At 47.6% G+C, this 24,451-nt stretch overlaps 1 protein-coding gene across 3 annotated transcripts in view; it reads left to right on the forward strand.

Moving 5' to 3' along the window:
* Positions 1 to 24,451, forward strand: part of RNFT2 (ring finger protein, transmembrane 2) — a 277,905-nt gene that overhangs the window by 229,487 nt on the left and 23,967 nt on the right. For all 3 annotated transcript variants that reach the window (XM_086943264.1, XM_086943262.1, XM_086943263.1), the window contains one exon: positions 10,465 to 10,530. In XM_086943264.1, coding sequence (XP_086799390.1) covers positions 10,465 to 10,530 — 66 coding nt within the window. The remainder of the gene's footprint in view (positions 1 to 10,464; positions 10,531 to 24,451) is intronic.

Raw genomic sequence — 24,451 nt, forward strand, 5'->3', positions numbered from 1 at the left:
ATTGATGGACAGAATCCATCGTTTTTTTGTTTACCATGCCATTCCAGTTTGGGCCCAGCCATATGCAAATCAATCTTGACCCTGCGCCCAATGGGAGCAGTCCAGCCCGAACTGCCTGGCCCTCCCTGGACTGGAAACAAACCCCAAAACCGGTCCTAGGATGCTTGATCCCTCATCAGCCAGGATAGCTTGACTCCAGTGGCATGGAGAGCAAGAGGCCCACGTCTCGGCATACCCGTCCCACTCGGGATGACAAATGCAAAATGAACAATTAATGGACAGAATGCAGAACAATGTCATACATTCACCCTAGTACAGAGATCTGGGCCTAAATCCATTGTTATTTTGCTCACCATGCCATTCCAGTTTGGACCCAGCCATAAGCATGCTCTGTAAGGCATCTATGAAATTGGCCAAGAGCGGAATAGGGATACTGAGAAAAAGATATAGCAATTCTTCCAGCCATTGACAGCGGATGTTTGATCCATCTAACTATTTGGGTTGACAGTCGTTCGATAGCGGGACCATAGTTAAGGCGAATAACCTCTGAGGGGGTACGGTGCAGGAGGATACCCAGGTAGCGGGAATGGTCATCCCACCAGCGCAGGGAAAAGTCTTATTGTGTGGGTAAAGTGGCGTTAGTTAAGGGGAATATCTCCGATTTGGACCAGTTGACGACCAGGCAGGAAAAAACGTCGAACCTGACCACTTCTCTCAAGAGCGGGGGGAGATTTGTTTTGGGTTCTCGAACAAAGAGTAGAAGATCGTCCGCGTACAGTGAGGCCAACAGGGGGCATAGATGAAACTGAAATCCCTGATGGAGATACAATTCGTGGAGATGGCAACAAGGGGGTCCATAGTGATAATGAATAAAAGCGGTGAGAGTGGGCATCCATGCCTCGTGCCCCGTGATAATGTAAATTGGATAGTGAGTCCCCTGTTTATTCGAAGCTTGGCCACCGGGTTGGTGTGTAGTAGTTGTATAGGATCACAGAACCCATGAGGAAAGCCCAGTTTAGCCAGAGTGGCATGAAGAAAAGGCCACTCTAAAGAGTCGAAAGCCTTCTCGGCATCCAACAAGATTGCAGCAGTGGGAATGGTTGGCTGATTTCCTTCCCACACACTCCCAGAGACATTGTCTGGACCGTGTGTTTTTTTAATGTGGAAACTCTCCATGGAAACAACCCAATCCCTATCCCCTGATCTGATCACCATTTGATCCCCCTCTCCTGGTATCCCCATTCTTCTGTTCCCCCGGTTCCCCCTCCTCGTACCTTTGCTCGCCCTTGGTCTAAGCTCTCTCAGGAGCAATGGATCCGCGAAGTAGATAAGAGGATACCCCCGCACACCCCCTGCCCGGTGACAATGCACAACAACTTTTGTAGTTGGATAGATGACTCTCTGAACATCGTCCTCCCTAAAGTTAAGATCACCAAAAAACATAGTTCCACCCGCTCACCCTGGTACTCAGCCGAACTGCGCATCTTGAAACAGAGCTGTAAAGTCTTAGAAAGAAGATGGGGAAAGACTTTGCAGCTGAAATCAAAGGGCGCCTACAGGGATGCCATCCGCAGCTATAGAGAGGAAATGAGGAAAGCTCAGGCAACCTTTTACGAGGCCAAAATCGAGCAGGCCGCTAACTCCCCTAGAGAGACGTTTGCTATAATAAAAAAACTTCTTAAATGCCCAGCCCCACCCATCCCCGCAGACCCCCATGGAACCCGTTGCGAAAACCAAGCCGAGTTCTTTAATACCAAAATCCAGAATATCTTAAAATCTCTCCCTCTACCTGACCTGTCAGTAGACAGGCCCACAGTTGAGCTTCCTCTCGCCATCCACCACGTGGAATATTCCCCCCCCTTTCCTTGGAACATCTCATATCACTTCTGCCCACAATGAAGAGCGGATCACCAAGAGACCCGGCGCCCATGAACATCTTAGCCAAAGTCTCCTCCACTATCGGTCCCACAATCACCCATATGATTAATACTTCACTTGAGTCAGGCATTGTCCCTCCACTCTGGAAGGAAGCTATGGTCAAAACTCTCCTAAAGAAGCCCCACCTTGACCCTGCTGATCTGGGCAACTATCGCCCGATATCCCTTTTACCAGGAATCTAATAAAATAATCGAGAAACATGTAAACCACACCCTCTCTGAGTTCTTAGAAACCTCCAACCTGCTCCACCCCTCACAAATTGGCTTCCGCCCGAGACAGAGTACAGAAACCGCACTGCTGGCAGTCATTGAGGAAAGCAGGAAACTTCTTGATGCAGGAGGTGCAGCAGCCATTATCCTACTAGATCTGAGCGCAGCCTTCGACATGGTGAATCACCAGGTCTTGATTCACCGCCTTAGCAAGTTGGGAGTATCTGGTATCGCCCTGAGTTGGCTCCGCTACTTTAGGACAGGCCGCACGTTTCAGGTTTTTGAAGACGGTACGAGTTCCAAACCTTGTCCCCTCCAGTGCGGCATCCCTCAGGGTTCGCCGCTGAGCCAACACTTTTTAACGTTTTATATGGTACCCCTTGCATCCATTGTAGCTCCTTTTGGGATCCATATGGTCACCTACGCCGACGACACCCAGCTGGTTGTTGCCCTAAACCAATCCACCCCCTATTCCTCAACCTTAAATGCCTGTCTTACAGAAGTGGTAAACTGGATGGGGTCCTCCCAACTGAAACTGAACGGAGGAAAAACTGAAATCATGACCCTGGGTAACTTTGATAACTCTGCCCTTAGAACCATCTGGCCTGCCTGCATGGCCCAGTTCCTTCGCCTAACCCCGAAATAAAGAGCCTGGGCTTCTGGCTGGATCATAATCTGACGCTCCAGGTACAAGCCAATAAGACAGTGGCAACCTGTTTTGGCCTAATTAGAATGGCTAGGAAAGTTCTCCCCCTGCTCCCCCCCCCCCCCCCCCCCCCCCCCCCCCAAGACAAGAAAACCATGGTCCAGTCCTTACTGCTGTCTAGACTGGACTTTGGTAACGCCCTCTACCTAGGCTCCCCCGCCACCGTGATCAACAAACTGCAAGTCATCCAGAACTACGCAGCCAGACTGTTGACGGGGTCGTCAAAACGGTGGTCCGCAAAACCCGCTCTCCGTCTTCTGCACTGGCTCCCAGTGAGAGAACAAATCAGTTTCAAAGCCCTGTGCATTGTCCACAAATCTCTCCAAGGGTTAGGCTCTCCTCTGATATCAGCCATGGTTCAGCCCTACAAAGCTAGGAGACAGCTGCATTAGTATGATCTCCACCTCATCGCAACCCCCAGAATAAAACGTGCTAGAAGTGGTGGTAGACTCTTCTCCCTGAATGCAGGTAGACTCTGGAACGCTCTGCCTCGTCATCTCCAGATCGAATCCAGCCACCTCTCCTTAAGGAGACAGTTAAAAACATTCCTATTTCCCTAAGCACTCCCTTCTGTCTTCCGGACCAGTAGGTTCAGCCCAGCGCTAGGAGGCCTCCGGGTAGCCATGTGCTCTACAAATGCCCTTTTCATTTCATTTCATTTGATTAATTAACGCGAACACAGTTCGAAGATTGAAAGACGTATACCGGTTTGGGACAAAACCCGTTTTGAAGGGGGATATATCATCTGATCTATCAAAAGAGAGATCCGGGATGGGAGCACCTTGGTTAAAATGTTATAGTCCTGGTTAAGGAGAGACAAGGGTCGGTAGGAAGGGCACCTGTCAGGTGGTTTTCAAAGGCTTGAGAGGCAGAGAAATGATAGCCTTGTGCAACGCGGGAGTCAGAAGTCCTGCCTTCAGGGCCTCGACATATACCTCAAGAAGATGGGGGACCAGTAATGTTTTGTAAGTTTTATCAAATATATCGATGAGGCTGTCCGTTCCAGGGGCATGGGAGCCATTGAGGTCATCTATGGCCTGTGTGACCTCGTCAGCTGTTATGGGTACAGCTAGGAATTGACGGTGGGCATCTTCCAGCCAGACCTTCGCCACCTCTGTGAGATAGTCATTGAGAGCAGAGTCAACCGGCTGGGAGTGGGTTGTGTATAATTGAGTATAATAAGAAAGGAAGGCTGCAGAGATATCGGAGTCCTGGGTGAGGATTGTGTCGTTGTATAGACTTATTTGCGTGATACAGGAAGAGTGCGGGTCGAAGGAGTCCAGCTAGTGTTCGGCCAGGACGCTCTTCCTCCTCATATATTCTGGCATGTGCGTACTTGCCCAGGTATTTGACTTCGCGATCAGCAAGGTCCTGAAATTCTGCCAGGAAGGTCGCCTGTTGATTCAGAGAAAAAGACCAGGCACCAGTTGTGCTCCGAGCAGCCAGTTCCCTGATCGCCTTCTCAGTTACTTCAGGTTCTCGGCAAATAGCGCGAAGTACGCCAGCCTGTTTAGTTATACATATTCCACGTATATATACCTTAAAAGCTTCACATACCATAGTATAGCAAGGTACTGAGCTCACATTTATCTGGAATTAGCGGCCCGTCCCGACGTTGTCCGGGTAAAAAAAGGCTAGGCAGCAATGGTTTTAGTATCATTGTACATTCGTCCCACATGATAAGAGACACATTTTGAAGCGGTGTCCCCAAAGGTCCGTTTTTCCGAATAGAGCATATTGAATCCCTTTCAAGGGAAACTGTTAGAGGCAGTTCAAAGGTAGAATGTGCTGTTTTCCCAGCTGTTAGCAAAGTGGCAGCTATTCCAGATGAAGCAACAGCTAGAGCCAAATTCCCAGAAGATCGAACTTTGGCAAGTATGAGGTTGATTAGGTAAGTCTTTCCTGTGCCACCGGGGGCGTCTATGAACAATAGTTTGCCTTGCTTCTTTTCAACACTATCAACTATGGTGTTGTAGGCGAGTTGTTGGTCGGGAACTAAGTTAGGCAAGTGTTGAGCAAGGTAGTTATTTAGCTCTGGAATATTGTGTGCGGTAGCGATATTGTGGTATCCAGTTAGGTTAGTTCGGACCGCAGGCGGCAGGCTGAAATCTTGTACGGACTTCTCGCTTAATAGATACAGTGAGTCTTCAATTTCTATACGTCCTTGGTTTATGATTTAATTGTTGATAGCAGCCCGTGCCGACGTTGTCCGGGTATGAATTGCTGCCGGCCAGTAGTATATTGTTTTGTAGGATTTTGATTTGATAGCATTTCTTATCTGTGACAGGCCTGTGAAACGCTCCGATTCACAGTGCACTGCTGATGCACTTAAGAGTGCGCGTTCAGTAGTGTGTGAACTCGAGTTTCCCTACTTTATATTTCTTTGCAATATTATATAGCGCAAACTCGACAACATGGCATGAGCACAATTTACATTACAGAAGAGCACATTCATTTGTGGTAGGCACAGGGAGACAAAGCGATTTGCCTGGAATCACAGGATGCTGAGCTGATGCCGAGATTCGAACGTAGCTCCCCAGTTCTAAAGTTCGCAATTCTAGAACTTGTGGCAGGAGGTGTGTCTAAAAGTGTATGTTGGTGCTGGCCAGCAATGAGCGAGACCTGTGCATTTTTCAAATGGGTGGTGAAAAAATATGAGTATGTTGCTGGAGATGTGGGCCGCCGTGCCACCAATGTACATACCGGGGGAGAGTAAACACCGATTATTCTGCAACTTTCTTTCCGCATACCATCTCTCCGCATACTTTCATTACGAAAGTACCATGACTCCGCAATGCCATTATAACGCATGGCATTACATTTTATATACTTTTACTACGCATACATTTACAACTAAATTCGTTGTAAATGCATGAATTGTAAAAGCATGTTTTTTTTATGTTTGGATAAGGTAAGTATGGGTATAGGGGTATATGTTATGGGGTACTGAGGTATATGTTTTGGGGTGTTTGGGTATTTTAAGGGTTCAGATATAGTTTTGGGTTATGGGGTACAGGGGTAGTTTTAGGGTTTCGGGATAGGTATGGGTTTTGGGGTATAGGGGAATTTTTAGGGTTCAGGGCTAGGTTTGGGTTTTGGGGTATAGGGGTATTTTTAGGGTTATGGGGTAGGTTTGGGTTTTAGGGTACAGGGGTATTTTTAAGGGTTCAGGGCTAGGTTTGGGTTTTGGGGTACAGTAGTATTTTTTGGGTTCAGGGCTAGGTTTGGGTTTTGGGGTACAGGGGTATTATTAGGGTTCAGATATAGTTTTGGGGTACTGGGGTATTTTAAGGGTTCAGGGCTAGGTTTGGGTTTTGGGGTACAGGGGTATTTTTAGGGTTCAGGGCTAGGTTTGGGGGTACCGAGGTATTTTAGGGTTCAGGGGTGGTTTTGGAGTACAGGGGTATTTTTAGGGTTCAGGGCTAGGTTTGGGTTTTGGGGTACAGGGGTATTTTTAGCGTTCAGGGGTAGGTTTGGGTTTTGGGGTACAGGGGTATTTTAAGGGTTCAGGGCTAGGTTTGTTTTTTGGGGTACAGGGGTATATTACGGGTTAGGTTTGGGTTTTGGGGTACAGTGGTATTTTTAGGGTTCAGGGCTAGGTTTGAGTTTTGGGGTACAGGGGTATTTTTAGGGTTCAGGGGTAGGTTTGGGGGTACCGAGGTATTTTAGGGTTCAGGGGTGGTTTTGGAGTACAGGGGTATTTTTAGGGTTCAGGGCTAGGTTTGGGTTTTGGGGTACAGGGGTATTTTTAGCGTTCAGGGGTAGGTTTGGGTTTTGGGGTACAGGGGTATTTTAAGGGTTCAGGGCTAGGTTTGTGTTTTGGGGTACAGGGGTATATTAAGGGTTAGGTTTGGGTTTTGGGGTACAGTGGTATTTTTAGGGTTCAGGGCTAGGTTTGAGTTTTGGGGTACAGGGGTATTTTTAGGGTTCAGGGGTAGGTTTGGGTTTTGAGGTACAGGGGTATTTATAGGGTTCAAGGCTAGGGTTGGGTTTTGGGGTATAGGGGTATTTTTAGGGTTTGGGGATAGGTTTGGGTTTTGGGGTACAGGGTATATTTACAGGGTTAAGATGGGTTAGTGTTTAAGGGTGTTGGGGTATTTTAAGGAGTAAGGGTGGGTTATGATCATGGGGTGCAGGGGTATTTAAAGGGAGCAGGGTGGGATTAGCACACAATATGAGACATGGCATGAAGGGTGGAACGTACCACACGCCCCCAGTGTTTGTCACGCCCCCCAGCACACGCCCACAGCACAACGCAGACACGCCCACAAGGGACTACTTTGCTGGCACGGTTCTTTTACCTTTTAAATGTATATGGTGGGCGTCTGTATAGCCTATGTCCTTCTGCAGCAACTGCCCTTTCCAATGCTGTATTGGGTGTTGTGATTGGTGCTGTGGTTCCTGAGATTACCCGCCTCAAAGGTTTGAGCTCTCTCTTTATATTATTAGTATGGATATTCTACTATGGCGTCTCTGACTTCTCTATTGAAGCAGAGCTTCCGACGGGAAACTCCAGGGTTGAAAGTACCGCGCTAGACTTGGAATGTAAGGGACAGAAGGACCGGGGATTGGTCCAACAGTGTGCAGGCTAGGTAGTCTTCTTCGAATGTGTGGATGAGAAGTTCTGGGGGCAGATGCCAACGGATTATGCGTGACCATATGCCATGTGGTGCTGAAAAAATAGAGAAACTTCTATCACAGGTTTTTTGATGGAGCCAAACATCTGTCAATAAATGAGTTTGTAGCAGGGCCTGTAGTGCTTTTAAGGAATGTGATTTGGTAATGTGGTCAGAGCCCGTGGTGTCCAACGTGGGTTGTAATATTACATTAAAATCGCCTCCCATCAAAATACAGCCAAAGTGCAGGTTGGAAATATGTGCAGAGATATTGGGAAAGAATTCGGGCATATCTATATAAGGGGCCTAGATGTTTATTAGTAGTATTTGCTGTGCTCCCATATTCCCTGCAACTACAAGATAACGACCCTCTGGGTCTGCAATCAACCTGTGCATTTTAAAAGGATCCGACTTATGGGTCAGAATACACACTCCTCTAGAGTAGGTGCTGTAGCTAGCGAAGAAATGATTTTCTCCCCAGTTGGAAGCAAAGCTGTTATCGAACATGAAAGTATAGTGGGTCTCTTGCAAAAAGGCAATTTTAACTGTATGTTGGGTAAGATAACTAAGGACTTGCAGCCCGTTATGGGGGTTCACCAACCCTCTCACATTCCAGGACATACCTGTCAGCTTCAAGGCCTCAGGCCCTTGCCCCACTTGTCATGACTTGCATATCAAAACAGGCGGAGAGACATCAACCCATCCATGTGTAACTAGCTGAATAATGATAAGTTGAGCACCCTGTATATAGCAATCATACATTTTAACCCAAAAAACAACAGCCTCAAGTCCACCACCCCCCACCCACATTAGATAACCACCCAATTTGTATCCGGTGAATCCCATCTTCCCAAATTGAAAAAAACAACCTAGGAGATCTCCTGGATGGTAGGCAACGCTCAAAAAAGAGTCCGCCATATCAACAATGTGAGCTGTATCAGTAAAAGCATTGCAGACAATATATGAAGGAATGAACCTGTAGAAAAGATAGAGAAGATGCTTTTGGCAAGCCATAATAGTTAGGAAAGAGGTAAAAGCAGGACATAATTACACAGTAATCCTCAACCATGTCCACGGGCCGAGGCCGACCTCACCAGAGTTGGCGAGTTACTTCCCAGGCTGAAAGTCAGAGTTCAATTTGTGGCGGTTCAGATAATCTGCTGCGTCGGGGGCGAATCAAAAATGTGAGTCCTCCCATCATGATCAATACGCAAACGGGCAGGGTATGGCATAGCGTAGCGTATGTTGGCTGCTTGTAGGAGGCATTTTACGACCTGAAATTTCCAGCGTGCTTCTTGGACCAGGGGAGTGAAGTCAGGAAACATAGATAGCGACATACCCTGATGTTGAAGGTCGCCCTTCTCTCTGGCGAGACATAGGGCCATGTCGCGGTTGTGGAAATCTCGGAGACGAGCTATCAGCAGTTGTGGTGGGGCACCGGGAGGCGCACTAGGGGCCAGTACTCGATTTGCTCTTTCAATTGCGAATGTTAAAGAGAAGGGCTCTCTACCAAAGAGCTCCACAAGCAGCCGCTCTACCTTGCCCGCAGTGGGCCCCGTTTTCGTGTATTCAGGTACCCCGGCTATGCGAGTTTTGTTTTGCCGGGATCTAGCTTCTAGATCCTCCGCCTTAGAGGCTGTTGTTTTCAAAAGCTGCTCCCACGCGTTCCAGGCACTTATCGGTTGTCTGGGTGTTTTCTACCTCAGAGATGTCTTCTACCTTCTACCTCTGCTGTTTGGCAGTTTCTATGCGGGCCTCATGCTGATCCAATTGCACATTCATATCATCCAGGCGAGTGTCTAGTGAGTCAAATCTTGCGTCAATGGCCTTAAAGCCGGCTCGTATCGTTGCCATGGTGGCCTCAGTGCTGTCCATTGAGGAAAAGTCAGTCTCCGGAGGGTCCGGAGGGTCCGGGTGGACCGACGGTCTCCTTGTACAGCACTCTCATTATCGTCGCACCTGGGGGTTTTAGAGATGTTGAAAGACAGCTGTCGCTGTTTGTGGTTACTGCGACCCATGGTGCACGAGCGATTGAGAGACAACCGTGAGGAATTGGGGCCTTCAGTAATGAGATGTCACAGCCAAGGTTATGCAGTAGCCTATCAGGCTCCTGTGCAGGAAATTATCCCCCTCCTCAGCAAGGGGAGCGGGGGGGGGCAGTAGCATCTCAGGAAATACAATATAGGGTATTCGACTGCCCCCGTAATTTGCGCGTTATGTAAGCACAACGGCGTCGGCTTACGCCGGTTCGTCCCCATGTGTGTAGTATAGAGCTCAATGTGAGCCATTGTGAGCTGGTGTGTTGTCGGGGGTGAAGGGGGTCCACCAACGCTTCGGTCGGTGTGTCCCAATCATGGGAATCAGCCCCGTTAGTAGGCTCCACACATTTGTTAAATTGTCTCTTTAGAGGACACGAGCACAACTAAACTTATTATTGTCAAAGTATAGTGAATGAGAACCAGGACCTACTAGAATGATTGTGTTATTGAGTGAGGTATCAAACTCAGCTTATTTGTGGGACCTTTTGAAGACTTAGTATTGAAAAAAAGGGTTTCTTGAAGCTTATTTGATTATGTCCAACGTTTAGTAGCAACACATACAACAGGGCCGGAAATGTATCTGCTGTCATTTATGAAGGAAATTGCTTAAAGGGCAGTCTTGGGTTTCCCATAACTGTTTCGGACTTTGAAGGGTGGAAGAAGTGTGCATTTTAGAGAATGATTAGCTCCACATGCAGCAAGATGCAGATTTTCCTAACCTAGGTACTACTGAGGACAATATTAAGGGCTGACAGTATAATAGGTAGTGGTACTCTAGAATCTGATAATAGCTCTTAAGTTAGAAAGGGCCATCTTATGTGTTGGAATTGTTAAAAGGATTCATGGTGAGAAACGTGATTGCCTTTTGTTCTTTGAAGTGCAAGCTTGTTCACAAACATCTGTTCTCCTTCCAAAGTTGTCTTTATACTTTTGTGTTTTTTTTTTTCTTTTGACAGTCTTTTGACGTCTGCGGTCGCATCGGAGGTGTGAGGAAAGCACTGCAGGCACTGGGTAGCCCACAGGTGAGTTTTATCTCTATTAAAAGTATAAGGAACTTTGCTGGTGTAATGAATGCATATACATAAAAACTACACAAAAAGCGCCCTCTAGGTAGGGTGACCATCTGGCATGGGTGCAAATCCAGGATGGTGAGTGTGAAAATTCAGGACAAAGGGTCAAAATTTAGCACTAAAATTCAAGAAGGTCAAAATTCAGGACAAAAATTCGGAACAAAGGGTATGTTTTACAGACACATCAGAGCACCTCAGAGGAGGTCACACAATAGTATAGGAGTACGTAAATAGACAACCAACATAAGTACAAGTCAAAATAAGTTTATATTAGGTTGCGACAATCGTGGCGTTTGCGTTTTTTGGGTATGCATGCAGCATTGAGCAACTGTGCAGGTATTTTTGTGGCATTTCCTATAATCATAATTTATTTACATGATTAGTGCACTGGGTTGACCCATTTCACAATTGAGAGCCACGCAGGGCAAATACTGTCTGTTATTTTTGAACATTGTTTTGAGAGGTCACTCTCTGGCTCACAATCAGAGATTGAGTCCTCTAAAAGATTGTTGCGAGGGGAAAATTAAGTACCAGATACTGGCTGCATGCTGGAGTCTGCACTGGGCATCATATGGAGTGAACTAACTAGTGAAATTATAACACCCTGTGACTGCACAGAGAGGGCCATTGTCATTCTGAATGTAATAATTAGGCCGACATACTGAATGATAATGGGCCGATAGCAATCTGTGCCAGGTTGGGGAGGGGCTGTTGTAGGCTATTGATCACAGCAGGAGAGCGAGCTGGCCCCTGCAGGGAGAGTTATAGAACTCTCAGGCTGCTTGCAAGGGGGCAGCGTGCAGCAATGTCTGAAATTACGGACAAAAGGCATCCCTCAAAGAAATCCTTAAGGACAACGGACATGAAGCCTAAATAACGGGAGGTCCATGAAATTTACAGACGGTTGGTTCAACCTACCTGTAGTCCTTTTGGAGTTATTCAGTAGGTATAGAGCAAAGCACACTCATTATTCGATTAGTTCCTTATGCGAGAGAGTGGGGAGAGGACATTGCGACAGAAAATAACGGGAGATGAGCTGAGACAGCCACTCTGACAAGGAATGGTAAGAGATGAATTAAGGGACATTAAAGGCCTCTGAGTGCATGGTTGTCAGGGAGACAATGGTTAAAATAATGACATGCAGGTATTTACACTCCTGCTAAGGTGCGCACATGGGTCCCCTATGGATCTAACTCCTGCTGGCTGGATGTTGAGTTGGGGGCGCCCTCATATACTTACCCTGCCAATGATCAAGACTACAGTCCTTTTGGTTGAGTGTTCTTGACACATTTGATACTAATTTTGAGATGGCTGTCTGTATAATCCCTGTCTACACTCTACTGGGAGCAGCTAACGCCCAGACCTCTCCCCTGTCCTCCAGCAGAAGCTTATTGATGTTGCAAGTACTAGGCGCAGCAAGGCAGAACGTCATTGCTCTGTGGAGGGAAGAAACGTTTTCTGGACATTAGAGAATTGTGGTCCAGATTATGGGACACACTAAGGATGGAGAAAACCTGCCAGGTATTAGATCAGAAAGGGGAGGTCTTTGAAGAGGTGTGGGCGCCCTTCCTACTTGTCCAAGAGTTAAGAGAACTTGCCCTCGATACCTCAGGGTGCTTTAGATAGTCCCCGTCGCTGAACATATACATGCTTAAGAGGAGGCTCAAAGGTATACTCGGAAACAAGTCACAAATGCCTCCATGTATGGGCAACACAAGACCCTGGAAGACGGCACAGGAGAATAGGATATCTGGTGCTTGGGCTGAGAAACTTAGGAGGGTTAATATGGGGCATTCACTTTCATTGTGTCTTTTTTGTTCTTTTTGTTGGTACCCGTTTGATGGTTCAGCAACGCACCGACCACTGATAGTAGATCAGGGTATGTGTTATGCTAAAAATCAATATAACACATTTTTATCCGGATTAGTTCCTTATTTGTACCTTTTGTGTTGCCAGCTTTCAGGATCATCGCACCACTTTGTAGCAGGATCACATCTGCTTAAGAAACTGTACAATTGTAAACCATTGTACAGCTGCTACCACACTTGTATTACAACTGGCCCACAACATCCCTGGACCTGAACCACTTTTCTCTAGTGGCCATCTTTACCTCTCACAAGTTACCAGCGTGTCCTCCTCTAGTCTTTGTTTTCCATCCAACCGTAGTAGTCTGAACTGATTGTGTGCTGAAAGTTGGGACAAAGAAATGACCACCTTTTAGAAAGCTCCTGTACTTTCCGTCTCAAGATACGAAGAGTTACCTATCTTATCAGCAGTTGGGTGAATCACAATTATCTTTACTGTACCATTGTCAGGCTGCCTTTACATATCTCTTTTTTGACACGACGTGTAAAACTGCATGGATGGATTGAACCATTATCTCCAGATGAAGTAGTCCACAGTTTCAATTACTTTTTGTGAGGAATGGATTGCAGAACAAACAAGCATTTGCAATGCAATAGGTCTTGCATTTACACGAGTTTGAGCTATTGGCATTGTACATGACAATGCATTTTATTTATGTTTTGGTTTTTGAAGCATAAATAAAACACATTGTCGTAAATGCGAGACCTATTGCATTGCAAATGCTTGTTTCTACATGTTCCTTGGGAATAATCCCATGAGCTCTCCTAGAAGAGGCCTGGCTCACTTGCTTCCCTGGTGCACTGTGAATAAAGGCAAGTGTCACTCTTCACCACTTTTAAAGAGCGTGTCCGTACACTAATATAGTGGTATCTAAAATGGACAACAGAAGTGATATTAATCATTAAGTTATTATGGAACGTCAGCAATGTAAATTATTGGCGAATCGTCAGGGTCATGTTCGTGACATCACTTTCAGGGAGAGGTCAGGGGTCATAGGTCACTTCCTGGGATTTCATTAAGTCCAAGGGGTGCGTGCCGTCACTTCCACTACCCCAGGCATTTTGGTGAATCGATGTCCATGAACCACACCCAGCTTATGAGAGGGCGGTACACAGAATCTCTGCTTTGTCTTATTTATACCGCCTGAAAATCATAGGTGATCATGGGATCTTCTTCCGGTCCTGGGCTGACAGCCACTCTTCTGCGGATCATGCACATGGAAAGGAACGTATGCCCCAGAAACCTGCCTCTGTCATTGGTGAAGGGTGTCAGGAAGCTTCATGAAAGTTGCCAATCTGAAACCTTACTAGAGTTCATACAGTGGTAAATAAACCAGACCTAACCTTCCACCTGTCCACCACACTCACCATAAACCAGTGCACCAACACCAGGGTCACACTGTGGAAATGCGCGTGGTGTGCAGACATACTCAAGTGTAACAGTAACTTACACCAGACTTTACACATCAATCTCTCTCTGCCTCAGAGAGGTAAAAGCTCCTAGTGCTCTAGCACATCAGTGCATGAAGTCCTGGAACGCGTTCTCTCTGAAGGCTGATAGGAGTAGGCCAGCTTCCCTTGGCCCCATCCAGACCCTCGGATCCATCCATCCGAGCACCCCCAGTACCTCAGTGACTGCAGCCCTGAGCCTTCCATGCTGTCCTTGCATAGATCCCGGCCACACACTGGAGCTCGGAAGGATGCAGGCGCTTTGAAGCACCTGCACACAAGCTCTAGTTCACACCCCTAGTGCAGCGAACATTTATGTCCAAGCCAACTCCCACCCTGCAGAAAAAGGCTCACTCTTCACCTTTGCCAAAAAACCCCGCGCACCTGCTCATCTGAAGCGGATTGAGGGCATTAGGTACTCTATATGAATTTATATGGTGCTTACACCCCTGACAGGACAATGAGGCAGATTTGTGGATGGCTAGCATGATAGATTTTTGGATGGCTAGCATGTTACACGATGAAGAGTGCTTGGAAGAAAGCAACAGGCCGCCTCCATCTATGCATCCTGTTTCCTTTAGAACCTACCTGACTCTGTGGCGCTTCTTTTTAACAAACACTACGTCACAACACAATACCAGTCCACTCTCTGTGTCAGAAACCAGCAGTCCCTCCAATCAAGACTGACAATATCGGTGCCTTTGACAAGGTTCAGCGCCCAGCTGTCGGCTACGTTCACGCACTACGGGTGCAGCTTCTATCCACTCACCCATCCATACATACATACATACATCCATGCAGACCACCCACCATTCATACATACATCCATGCAGACCACCCATCCATACATCCATACATCCATGCATACATGCATACATGTTACTTGGCCTGGCCATGCTGCACAACCGTCACTGCTGTGCAAGGGCCGTGGAAACATTGCATTCTGGCCTGGGCTTGATAGGATGTAGTTGTGCAAACACCAGTGGTGACGGATGAACACGCATTTCATCAGGACCTAGATGCTGCCATTCACGCTGTAGGAAAGGAGGTGATGGAAGGATGGCAGTGATGTCCAGTAAATCGGATCGTTCTTGTGTTCTGTCTCTTGAATGTCCTGGAATGGATGACCTCTTCTTTTTTTAAAGTTAAATGGGGCCAAAACAGACATTATGCTTCTGGGCTATAAAGCCCCAATCAACTTGGACCCCTGGTGGCCGTATTGTCTGGGACCCCCTCCGGTACCTAAGACCCAAATAAAAAGCCTGGGGATCTGGTTGGACTCCTCGCTAGGATTTCAATACCAGGCTAAGAAGGTGGCCGCGACTTGTTATGGATTGCTGAGAGTCTTAAAAAAAGTTCTAGATCTCCTTCCATTCGAAGCTAGACGAATGCTGGTCCAGTCGTTGATCTTGTCGCGGCTGGACTATGCAAATGCCGTCTACATGGGGGCCCCAGTTGGTACCATAAAAATTCTGCAATCCGTGCAGAATTGTGCAGCTCGGCTGCTCATGAAAGTCCCCAAACGATGTTCGGCTAAGGCCTCACTTTGATCGCTTCATTGGCTACCCATCCAGGAAAGGATTATGTTTAAAACCTTATGTTTGGCGCATAAGTCCATCCATAGTGCTTGCCCGTCTATTCTTCATCCCCTGTTCCGTCGACATCAATCGGTGAGATCTTTAAGATCTAACCAGCGTAATTTGCTGGTAGTACCTAGGGTGAAGCTGGTTCGGATGGGTGGCCGCCGGCTCTCTGTTCAAGCAGCCAAAGGATGGAACAAACTCCCAGACAACATCAGGCATGAATCCAACCATCTAGCTTTCAGGAAGCGATTAAAGACATTCTTGCTCCAATAGTGTCTTTCTATGTCCTCTGGTCTTACAGGGCTGGGATGCTCGAGAGTAGCCATGCGCTTTACAAGAGTGTATTCATTCATTCATTCTTCGTCTTGAGATGTTCGTGCCCAGGGACAGCACCCTCCCCTCACCCGTGAAACGCCCAATGGGTGGTGCGTTCCTGCTGCGAACCGTCTAATAGTGAACACATTTTATCATTAAGACCCAGGCGACCCGTGGAGCAGTGTGAACAAGCACAGAACGGAATACTTTAGTGTGTCAATGCTTGGCTCAGTGATCCCGGCGCAGCTAGTCCCAGGGTTGATTCCATGCGCATTGCATCATGGACAACGGGAGGAGGGGGGAGGTACGGACAACGGGATTGTGGGCAGGGGTGGGGGGAGAAGGCACGGACAACAAGAGTGCGGGCGGGCGGGAGGAGGGGGTGAGAAGGCAGGACAACAGGAGTGCAGGTGCAGGTTGGGGAGAAATGGGAGCGAGAAGGCATGGATAATGGGAGTGCAGACTGGGGCAGAGGGTGAGAAGGCACGAAGAACGAGAGGGAGGGGGGAGTAGAGAAGGCAGTAGGAGAACCTCATTAAGGAAAATAGTGCTCACAGTCTAAAAAACACGTACTGTGTAATACTCGAAGTAAAGAGGCCAGTAGCCATGGGAGGGTACAAATGATGATATGGCTGTAATAAGGAGGGACTAACAAGCCTCGTAATAAATCAGAAGACAGCATTTATGAAGGACAAAGACACAAGCCAATGAAAAATATAGGTGGAGGAGTGGGCCGGGCTTCCCTCACGAACTGAGCTACAGCAGATCTTCACCAGAGCAGTGCTTGCGCGCTGACTCTAGGCTCGACCTAAAAAATGCAGTAAGACTTTTGTGAGAACGGTACTTAAACTTAATCAAGAAAGTGTCAGATTTCTACAGAAGGTAAAGGAAAGGTTGGAGTCTTACCTACGGTATTTTTTATGAACTAGCTGATTAGATAGTGAATATGTTTTCATGGTACTGTGTCACATTGATGGTTCGAATTTTGTTTCTAGGTCAGGTGGATGGGGTGTGAATTCAGAAATGTTTTAAGTTCCTTCATAAATGTCCAAAGTGAAGACGGCCAAGCTCATGTGAGGGTGAGATTGTTCTGTATGAGAGGGGCTAAAGGAGAGGGGACTAGTCTCCTTGGTTTCTCCATTCTGGTCTTAGTGCACCCCAGAATCAGATGGTTAATGCTGTGAGTGGGGTTCCAGTGTCACCCAAAAATGTAAGATTTTCATCAAATTCAAACTTGTTGGGAGTCCTTCCTAGAATGGGTTATATTGGATGCAGACTGTGAGTGAAAGCCATTGTAGGTCTGGGTTGTGGCAGTGATAGTTTTCTCAGTTTTGACCATTGAACAGATGGGAAGCGACAGGGATGGCGGCTTTAGTGCAGTGAGTAGGACACCAAGGGGACAAGCAAGAAAATGTTTCCTTGTCAATTTGCAAAAGATCTAAGTTTGGAAGAACAGAACCTTGATGTTCTTAGGAAGAATACATCAAGCTCATTAAACTACAAGGGGCCTGACTCTTGGAATCCAGGAAAATTAGAATTGTGGTCATACTCCATGTTGGAAACAAGGAGCAGAAAGGGTTGGAGAAGTAGAATGGCATGTCTCACTGTGGCTAATTGGGGTTTCAAGAGTTGATTGACCGCCACTACTGAGGAGGATTAATTGTACTCTCAACACTGAAGCCCTCAGAACAAAATCTTGAATGAGGACGAATCCAGTGATTGTTAGTTAGTGTAGTGGAAGTCTGACAATCAGATCTAGGAAATGTCTGGTTTGGTACCATACATTGTTGGGTACAAATGGAGGGAACCAGTTCTGGACAATATTTAGCGGGGTCCAGTGTACATGTCCAATCAAACATGAAACACAGAGGGTACAAAGTTCCCCGAGAGCGTCTAGAGAGGGAGGGAGTGTGTAAACAGGATAAGAGAGTGGAGTCAGGGAGCGGCGGGCTCCCTTATTAAAACTGAGAGGCCTCACACACCCAGCGAGCTAGATGTCAAGCTTCATCATTGGCCTCTTGCTCCTCGTCAGACTGGCGCTGCAATGCCTGACGGGCGCCTAAAAGGCACGCTTTGTCGGAGATCTTTTGTTCAAGCCAACAGTTGTGTGCGTGTGAGGGGGAGAGAATAAGGGGTGTAGTCATGTGGGGAAGGTGATATTAAAAAAGGTGAACCAATTCACAAGGATTTTTATTGGCGTGACTGATTCCCTTGGTTAAAAGGTGGGAGGGGAGATAGAGGCTGTAAGGGGCACAGTGGAACTATCTCGACCCTCTAATCAGGTCGACATGTTTCTTGCTTAGTATCGCAATTCCTCAGGACCTCAAGTACATAGTACTACACAGTGAAAAACCAAAAGTGAAGATAAAAAGGATCAATACAACCTCTCTGGGTCTGTAAAGCTGCAGGCCAAGTGGTTCTGCGGTAAAGGGTTAACCCTATAGGAGTCCTGCAGGTGCAGCCCATGGCTTGCGAACCTACCCACACGCAAGGCGCTCACAGCTGTTCCGCGCCACGCAGTGAGCGCCTCGAGTGTGGGTAGGTTCGCAAGCCTTGGGCTGCACCTGCATTAGGTTATTATACCTTTCTGTGCTGCCCCACGGGAACAGACTGCGAGGCCCTTTAGGGACTCCTATAGGGTTAACCCTTTACCGCAGAACCACTTGGCCTGCAGCTTTACAGACCCAGAGAGGTTGTATTGATCCTTTTTATCTTCACTTTTGGTTTTTCACTGTGTAATACTATGTACTTGAGGTCCTGAGGAATTGCGATACTAAGCAAGAAACATGTCAACCGGATTAGAGGGTCGAGATAGTTCCACTGTGCCCCTTACAGCCTCTATCTCCCCTCCCACCTTTTAACCAAGAGAATCAGTCACGCCAATAAAAATCCTTGTGAATTGGTTCACCTTTTTTAATATCACCTTCCCCACATGACTACACCCCTTATTCTCTCCCCCTCACACGCACACAACTGTTGGCTTGAACAAAAGATCTCCGACAAAGCGTGCCTTTTAGGCGCCCGTCAGGCATTGCAGCGCCAGTCTGACGAGGAGCAAGAGGCCAATGATGAAGCTTGACATCTAGCTCGCTGGGTGTGTGAGGCCTCTCAGTTCTAATAAGGGAGCCCGCCGCTCCCTGACTCCACTCTCTTATCCTGTTTACACACTCCCTCCCTCTCTAGACGCTCTGGGGGAACTTTGTACCCTCTGTGTTTCACCGTACATTGTTGCCCACAGAAATAGTCATATTTCAGATGCATTGTATCATCTGTACTGAAGATATCCCTTCCCTTATATTCTAGACCTCGTAGGGACAAAGAAGGTTGTGTAATCTGAATGCAAAAATAATCTTAGCAGTGGCATGGCAAGGGGAGATCTTACCTGCGGTTGTCGCAGGAATTGCCACAACCCCCCTGCTCTTACATGCGGCTGCCTCAGCGACCGCCACGGCTGGCACAAGGTCTGGCTACGCCACTGACTCTTAGATTTCTTGTTGATGTTCCTACAGAGTATGAGGAAAACACATTGTAGGACAACTTTGTGGACGTTGTTTCCTATTGACTGCCTTACATTATCAATTGCTAGAAAACAAGGATACCTGTGTTCAGTGCCAAATTCCTACCCGTAGGCAAGCAAACGTTTGTATGGATTGGAATTATAAGTTTAATGATAATTTTCACAACCTCGCAGTTTTTCCAATTAATTCTGGCAGGTCATACAATCTTACATTTATCAAGGAAAACGTTCCAGGAAAACACTTATAAGAAAAATATGCTGAATTCTTTGTTAAAAAACAATTATGCATGTTATGCTTAATTTTTAGGTTGAACACTCGAAAAGAAGGTATTTACCACACTTTGTAAATGCCTCACCCAGGGGTAATGATATTTACAATGTATCCTAAATGCCCTGCCTATTTCTGCCCATTTTGTAATGAGGTCCAAAGAATGTCACAGACCATTGTACAATTAAGAACTTATCTTGAATGACCTGTGCCCCTGGTAGCATATATTCTGGCATTACAAAATGTAAGAGGTATTTTACATACAAGCGACTGCCACAATTTGTCCCATTGTCGACTTTCATTGATATGTCTAGTTTCAAGAATGAAAACAAAAAATCCCATCAAAATTGGCCGAGTTTAGATTTCAAAAGAGAAGCCAATCCCTGTAGTGAATAATGTTTTCTGGGGACATGAAATCTCTGCATGGCTATGTACCTTTCTGCTTCTATGCTCGCTACAGAAAAATCAGGGAGCCAGTTAACAATGTAGAGACCACCCTATTTAAGTCAAATTTGCAAAGGCTCTAAATCCCATGTGCTGCAGAGTGTTGCAGAACATATGGATGCCACGTTCATAGGAACAGAGCATTACTCTGACATAAGAGAAGTTCAACATTGCCAGTGTAAGGTGCCCAGAAATCCCAGTACCTTGGTAAGCAGATCATTCAGTTTTTCACTTTGAGGACCAAGTATCCCGAAATGCAGCTCTGTGCTGTTAGCCTTACTGAAAATATTTTTGCAATGAACTTCGTTCTTTAATGCTTTACTTGACCACATAGGATATATACTATATTCAACAGTCCTTTTTAGGTCTCACCTAGGCAGCGCTTGCACTGTCTCGTCGTCCCCCATGTTCCCCACATCTTTTCAATTGGCTCATGTTACTGTCCATTCTAAATGGTTGCTTTTGATTGGTGAATAGGCTTCACAGTCCATCCTTAGTATGGATGTGCCTCCTTTTGTAAGCTACCATAAGAACTATTCCTTTTACTGGTGTTGTTACTCCCTGTGTTTTATTTACAGTCTGTGCGCAATATTTTTTAGGTCGAAGCCTAGCGTAAGACTGCGCACATGCGCAGTCTCGCTGGCGAGATCTTATGATCTTGAGGGAGATTCACTAGCTGGCTTTAAGCCCCGCCCCTCTTTCCCATTGGCTGGCGTCACCGTTTCTGCTAAACAGTGGCCGGCCATTGGGAAAGAACTCTGTGTGATGTACTCTTTTCTCTCTTTCTGCCGTGTCACTTGGACGGACTGCCCTGACTTTCTGCTGGCGTAAAAGGTTTGTTATCTTCTTTATGGGTCCAAACAGATGGCCCCATAAAGAAGTTAATAAACCTTTTATGCCAGCAGGAAGTCCGGCCCAGTCCGTCCAAGTGGGACGGCAGAAATAGAGAAAATTGGTCGTCATAGCGAGCGCTTGTTTTCCTTGCAGCCCCCCGCGCTACCAATGCTGAATTACAGCCATTGTTCGGCAAAGGCTGTCCGTCTCTCTCCCTCTCCCTGCGGGTATCTGGTTCTGTCATTGCAGCTTGTATTTGTGTGGGGTGAGATGAGGCGAAACAGTTAAGATTGCTCGCCCCCTCCGGCAGTGTGTAACATGATCCCTGCCTCCCACAACAGGTTTGTTCAGTTTTCTGAGTCTCCTGTGCACACAACACACCTTTGCAGCCGCTTCGCCCTCTCGCCGCACACCTGGGGCTGCGCAGACATGGCTCCGGCAGCTCCCGGACGGTGATGGATGGCTCTCATGTTCGCTGTTCTGATGGACCTCATGGGGGTGGCCTCTCTCCTGGTGGGTATCTCCGCCCAGCTGCATATCAACCAGAGGGACTTTGGCGACTTGCTGATGTACACCTGCGCCATTCTGGTTTTCCTGATCCTCATTGGTTGGATCTTCTGGTACACGGGCAATATCGAGATTTCCCTGGAGGAGCTGGAGCAAGACTGTCGTCAAAGGGGGCACACTCGCCCACCTGGCCCGCAAGATCTCCCGCCGCCTCTGTGGCAGTGGCAAGCCAGGGGGAGGTGGAAGAAAAAAGGGAGGGACACACAGGGGTATCGGAGGCGCGGCAGCGAAGGGGGAGTACAGCCTCCAGCTGCACCGCATCAAGGAGCCGCCCACAGAAGAAGAGGCGTCCGCGAGGGGGTCCCTGTGGGACCTGTTAGGGTAAGTCAAAGGCTTCGCCCCAGCGTTCATGGCTTCGGTCTACTGCTGGCAACATCAGAGTTTATTTTGATGAGTGGAAGTCAGTCCGATAGCCGCCTGCCCACTTTTTCCGATAGCAATGGTAGGTGGCTGAAGGACAGACAATTACCCCTTGAAATAACTCCTGCCCGGTATAGGGATAATGTTAGAACGTTCAGAGAGTTTGTACAATTTGGCCCCCACTTGCCCATCTTATGTATTCTCTAAATGCAGACAAGCCCTGTGTGGTGTCAGACTTTATTTACCCTTCCGTACCCAATTATATAGTCCTACTGTTTCAAGTCACATTAATCTAGACCAGAACTCCCTGAATGCATTTTGTTCTAAATAAATGATTGGGTGGTAAAGATGGTGCTTCCTGTGACCTGGAGTCCTGGCTAACCACTCATGAGACTGGGGTGCGCCCCACCGCCTGTGGAGTTGGAGTCGAAAGTCGCGGGTGTTTACTCATTCGGCCAATACACACTGCTTGCGTGCAAAGCCCTGGGAGGGGGGAACCTCGTTGCCTCCTTATTACTGCGGAGGTTGCAACAGGCTGGGATCACAAGCGGTGAGATCACACCTCGCCTTATATTAAGTTAAAGCCATTTGTTTGCAATACAATACCATTAGCAAAGCAAATGGCTTTAACTTAACCAAAGGCGAGACCTGTTTCCTTTTCAATGCTTGTTTAAATGACTATTGCACACAGTACATGCTTTCCTACAAGGGACTGCTTTTCAACTCTCTGCTGTCTGCTTTTGATCACCCCAAGGGCGCTTCTCAACTCTATGCTCCTTAACTCTCTGCTCCTCATTGCCCTGGCACCGTGCTTAATATTTCAGCACCGCGCCCGCTTTCATACGAACGACGACACAGGCGGGTGTGGGTGCAATACAATGGTGGCAGCAGCTTTTTTTCTTTTCACAGCAGTGGCTCGCTTTTATAAAGCTCCACAGGTGCGCAGCTCCTGATTAGCAACAATGGCGGTCACAGCTTTATTTTCCCACAGCAGGCGCCCGCTTTTATAAAGCACCGCAGGATTTTATCCTTCTACAAAAAACGGCGTCCGCCGTGCTTTTATAAAAGGGGGCGCCTGCTGTGGAAAAAGTGTCCGCCATTGTTTGTTTTGCGCCTGTGCCTCTTTTTATTCACAACTCTCTTAAATCGGTTGTTTTTTGGTCATGTGACTTGGGCTCCACCAATTAATTGTGAAGCTGGCTGTGTTTTCTTCTGGTGACCTTTATCTGTGCTGCTACCAACATTTGTGAAGAAGAACAGAGTTGCAATGAAGCTTGGGCATTGCTTGCCTGAAAAACTAAAAATAAACCAAAGTTGAGTGAATTTGACTCCAGCAAGGCAGAGCCAGTGTTGTGTCAATCAAGGTTGTACGCAGCACGGACTCACGCGGATACTGTAAGAGGCCCCGGTATCGCTAGTTTGCAAGCTGAGGCTCTGTACTGCGCTGCTCACACTCGCCTTATACTATGCAATGTCGGGTTCGAAGGCGGGCTCCAGTTTAAAGGATGAGATAGCTAGTTTGTCCAGGTCAGATATTCATGGGTGCAGGTTTCGGCTGTAATTATGCCGGGTGACGAAGCTGGGCAATGTTCTGCTGTAAGTGTGGGTCTGTGGCTGTGATTGTAGTGTTCCGGGGCGCGAGGTAGCAGTCTAGCATACTCGCGCTGCCGGAGTACACCAGTGCTGACGCGTGACGTCAGATGCTGGGGCCTATAAATAAAGAGGCGTGGCTACCGGACTGCAGTCGGAGCCACGTGTGAACCAAAGTACCGGCTCTTGTAATCATTAGCGCTGCGGGCCGCGTATGTTAGCGCGAGCTCCAATAAAACACTACAATGGCGACGAGGGTCTTTTAGAGCCCACCATGCTGTTTGCCCAAACTCCCCTGCTGCTCTGAAGGTGTTTTGTGTACGGGGACAACAGTGTTCAGGCCTGGTGCAGTCCACGGAGGCCCTGCTTGGGAGGTGATACAGAGGTGAGGCAGAGGCTACGCTCACTGGACCATAGCAGCACTATCCCTAGCCCAAGGGTGAGTAGGAGCTGCGCAGGAAACTATCACCCCACGCCACGAGGCAGCCCATAGCCCGAATACACGTCACACTGTCCCGACTCCTGAGTCAGGCATCTGGCAGGCCATCATTGCTAAGGGGAAGGCGGAAAGCAAGCCACGCAAGGGAATGCCGCCATCACACAGGCCGCTACCATCTCACACAAGTGGGGAGAGTCGAACAGCCTGTGCAGCGCGCTGAGCAAGCGCCAAGATGGCGTCAATTCCCGCCCTCGAGCCATTTATCGTCGATGGAGCTCCGTCATCCCTTGCCCCACGCTGGAGGGACTGGACCAATCGCCTCCAGATCTACTTCGAGGGGGCAGGAATATCCCGGGAGAGGCGCAGAGCCCTACTGCTCCACCTAGGGGGTAAGGATATTCACCGCATCTACATGACATTAGTAGAAGCAATGCCGAAGACATATCACACACTCCTCACTGCATTGAATGCCCACTTTGAGCCAATGGCAAGCAAAGACTACGAGCGGTTCATCTTCCGCCAAGCAAAGCAGGAAGCCGAGGAGTCATTAGACGCATTCCATGGCAGGTTGAAGGAGTTGGCCAGCTCGTGTGGATTCCAGGACGAACAAGAGGAAATCCGAGGACAGATCATCCAGGGCTG

Source organism: Lissotriton vulgaris, chromosome 11, assembly GCF_964263255.1.
Source record: "Lissotriton vulgaris chromosome 11, aLisVul1.2, whole genome shotgun sequence".
Classification (NCBI taxonomy): domain Eukaryota; kingdom Metazoa; phylum Chordata; class Amphibia; order Caudata; family Salamandridae; genus Lissotriton; species Lissotriton vulgaris.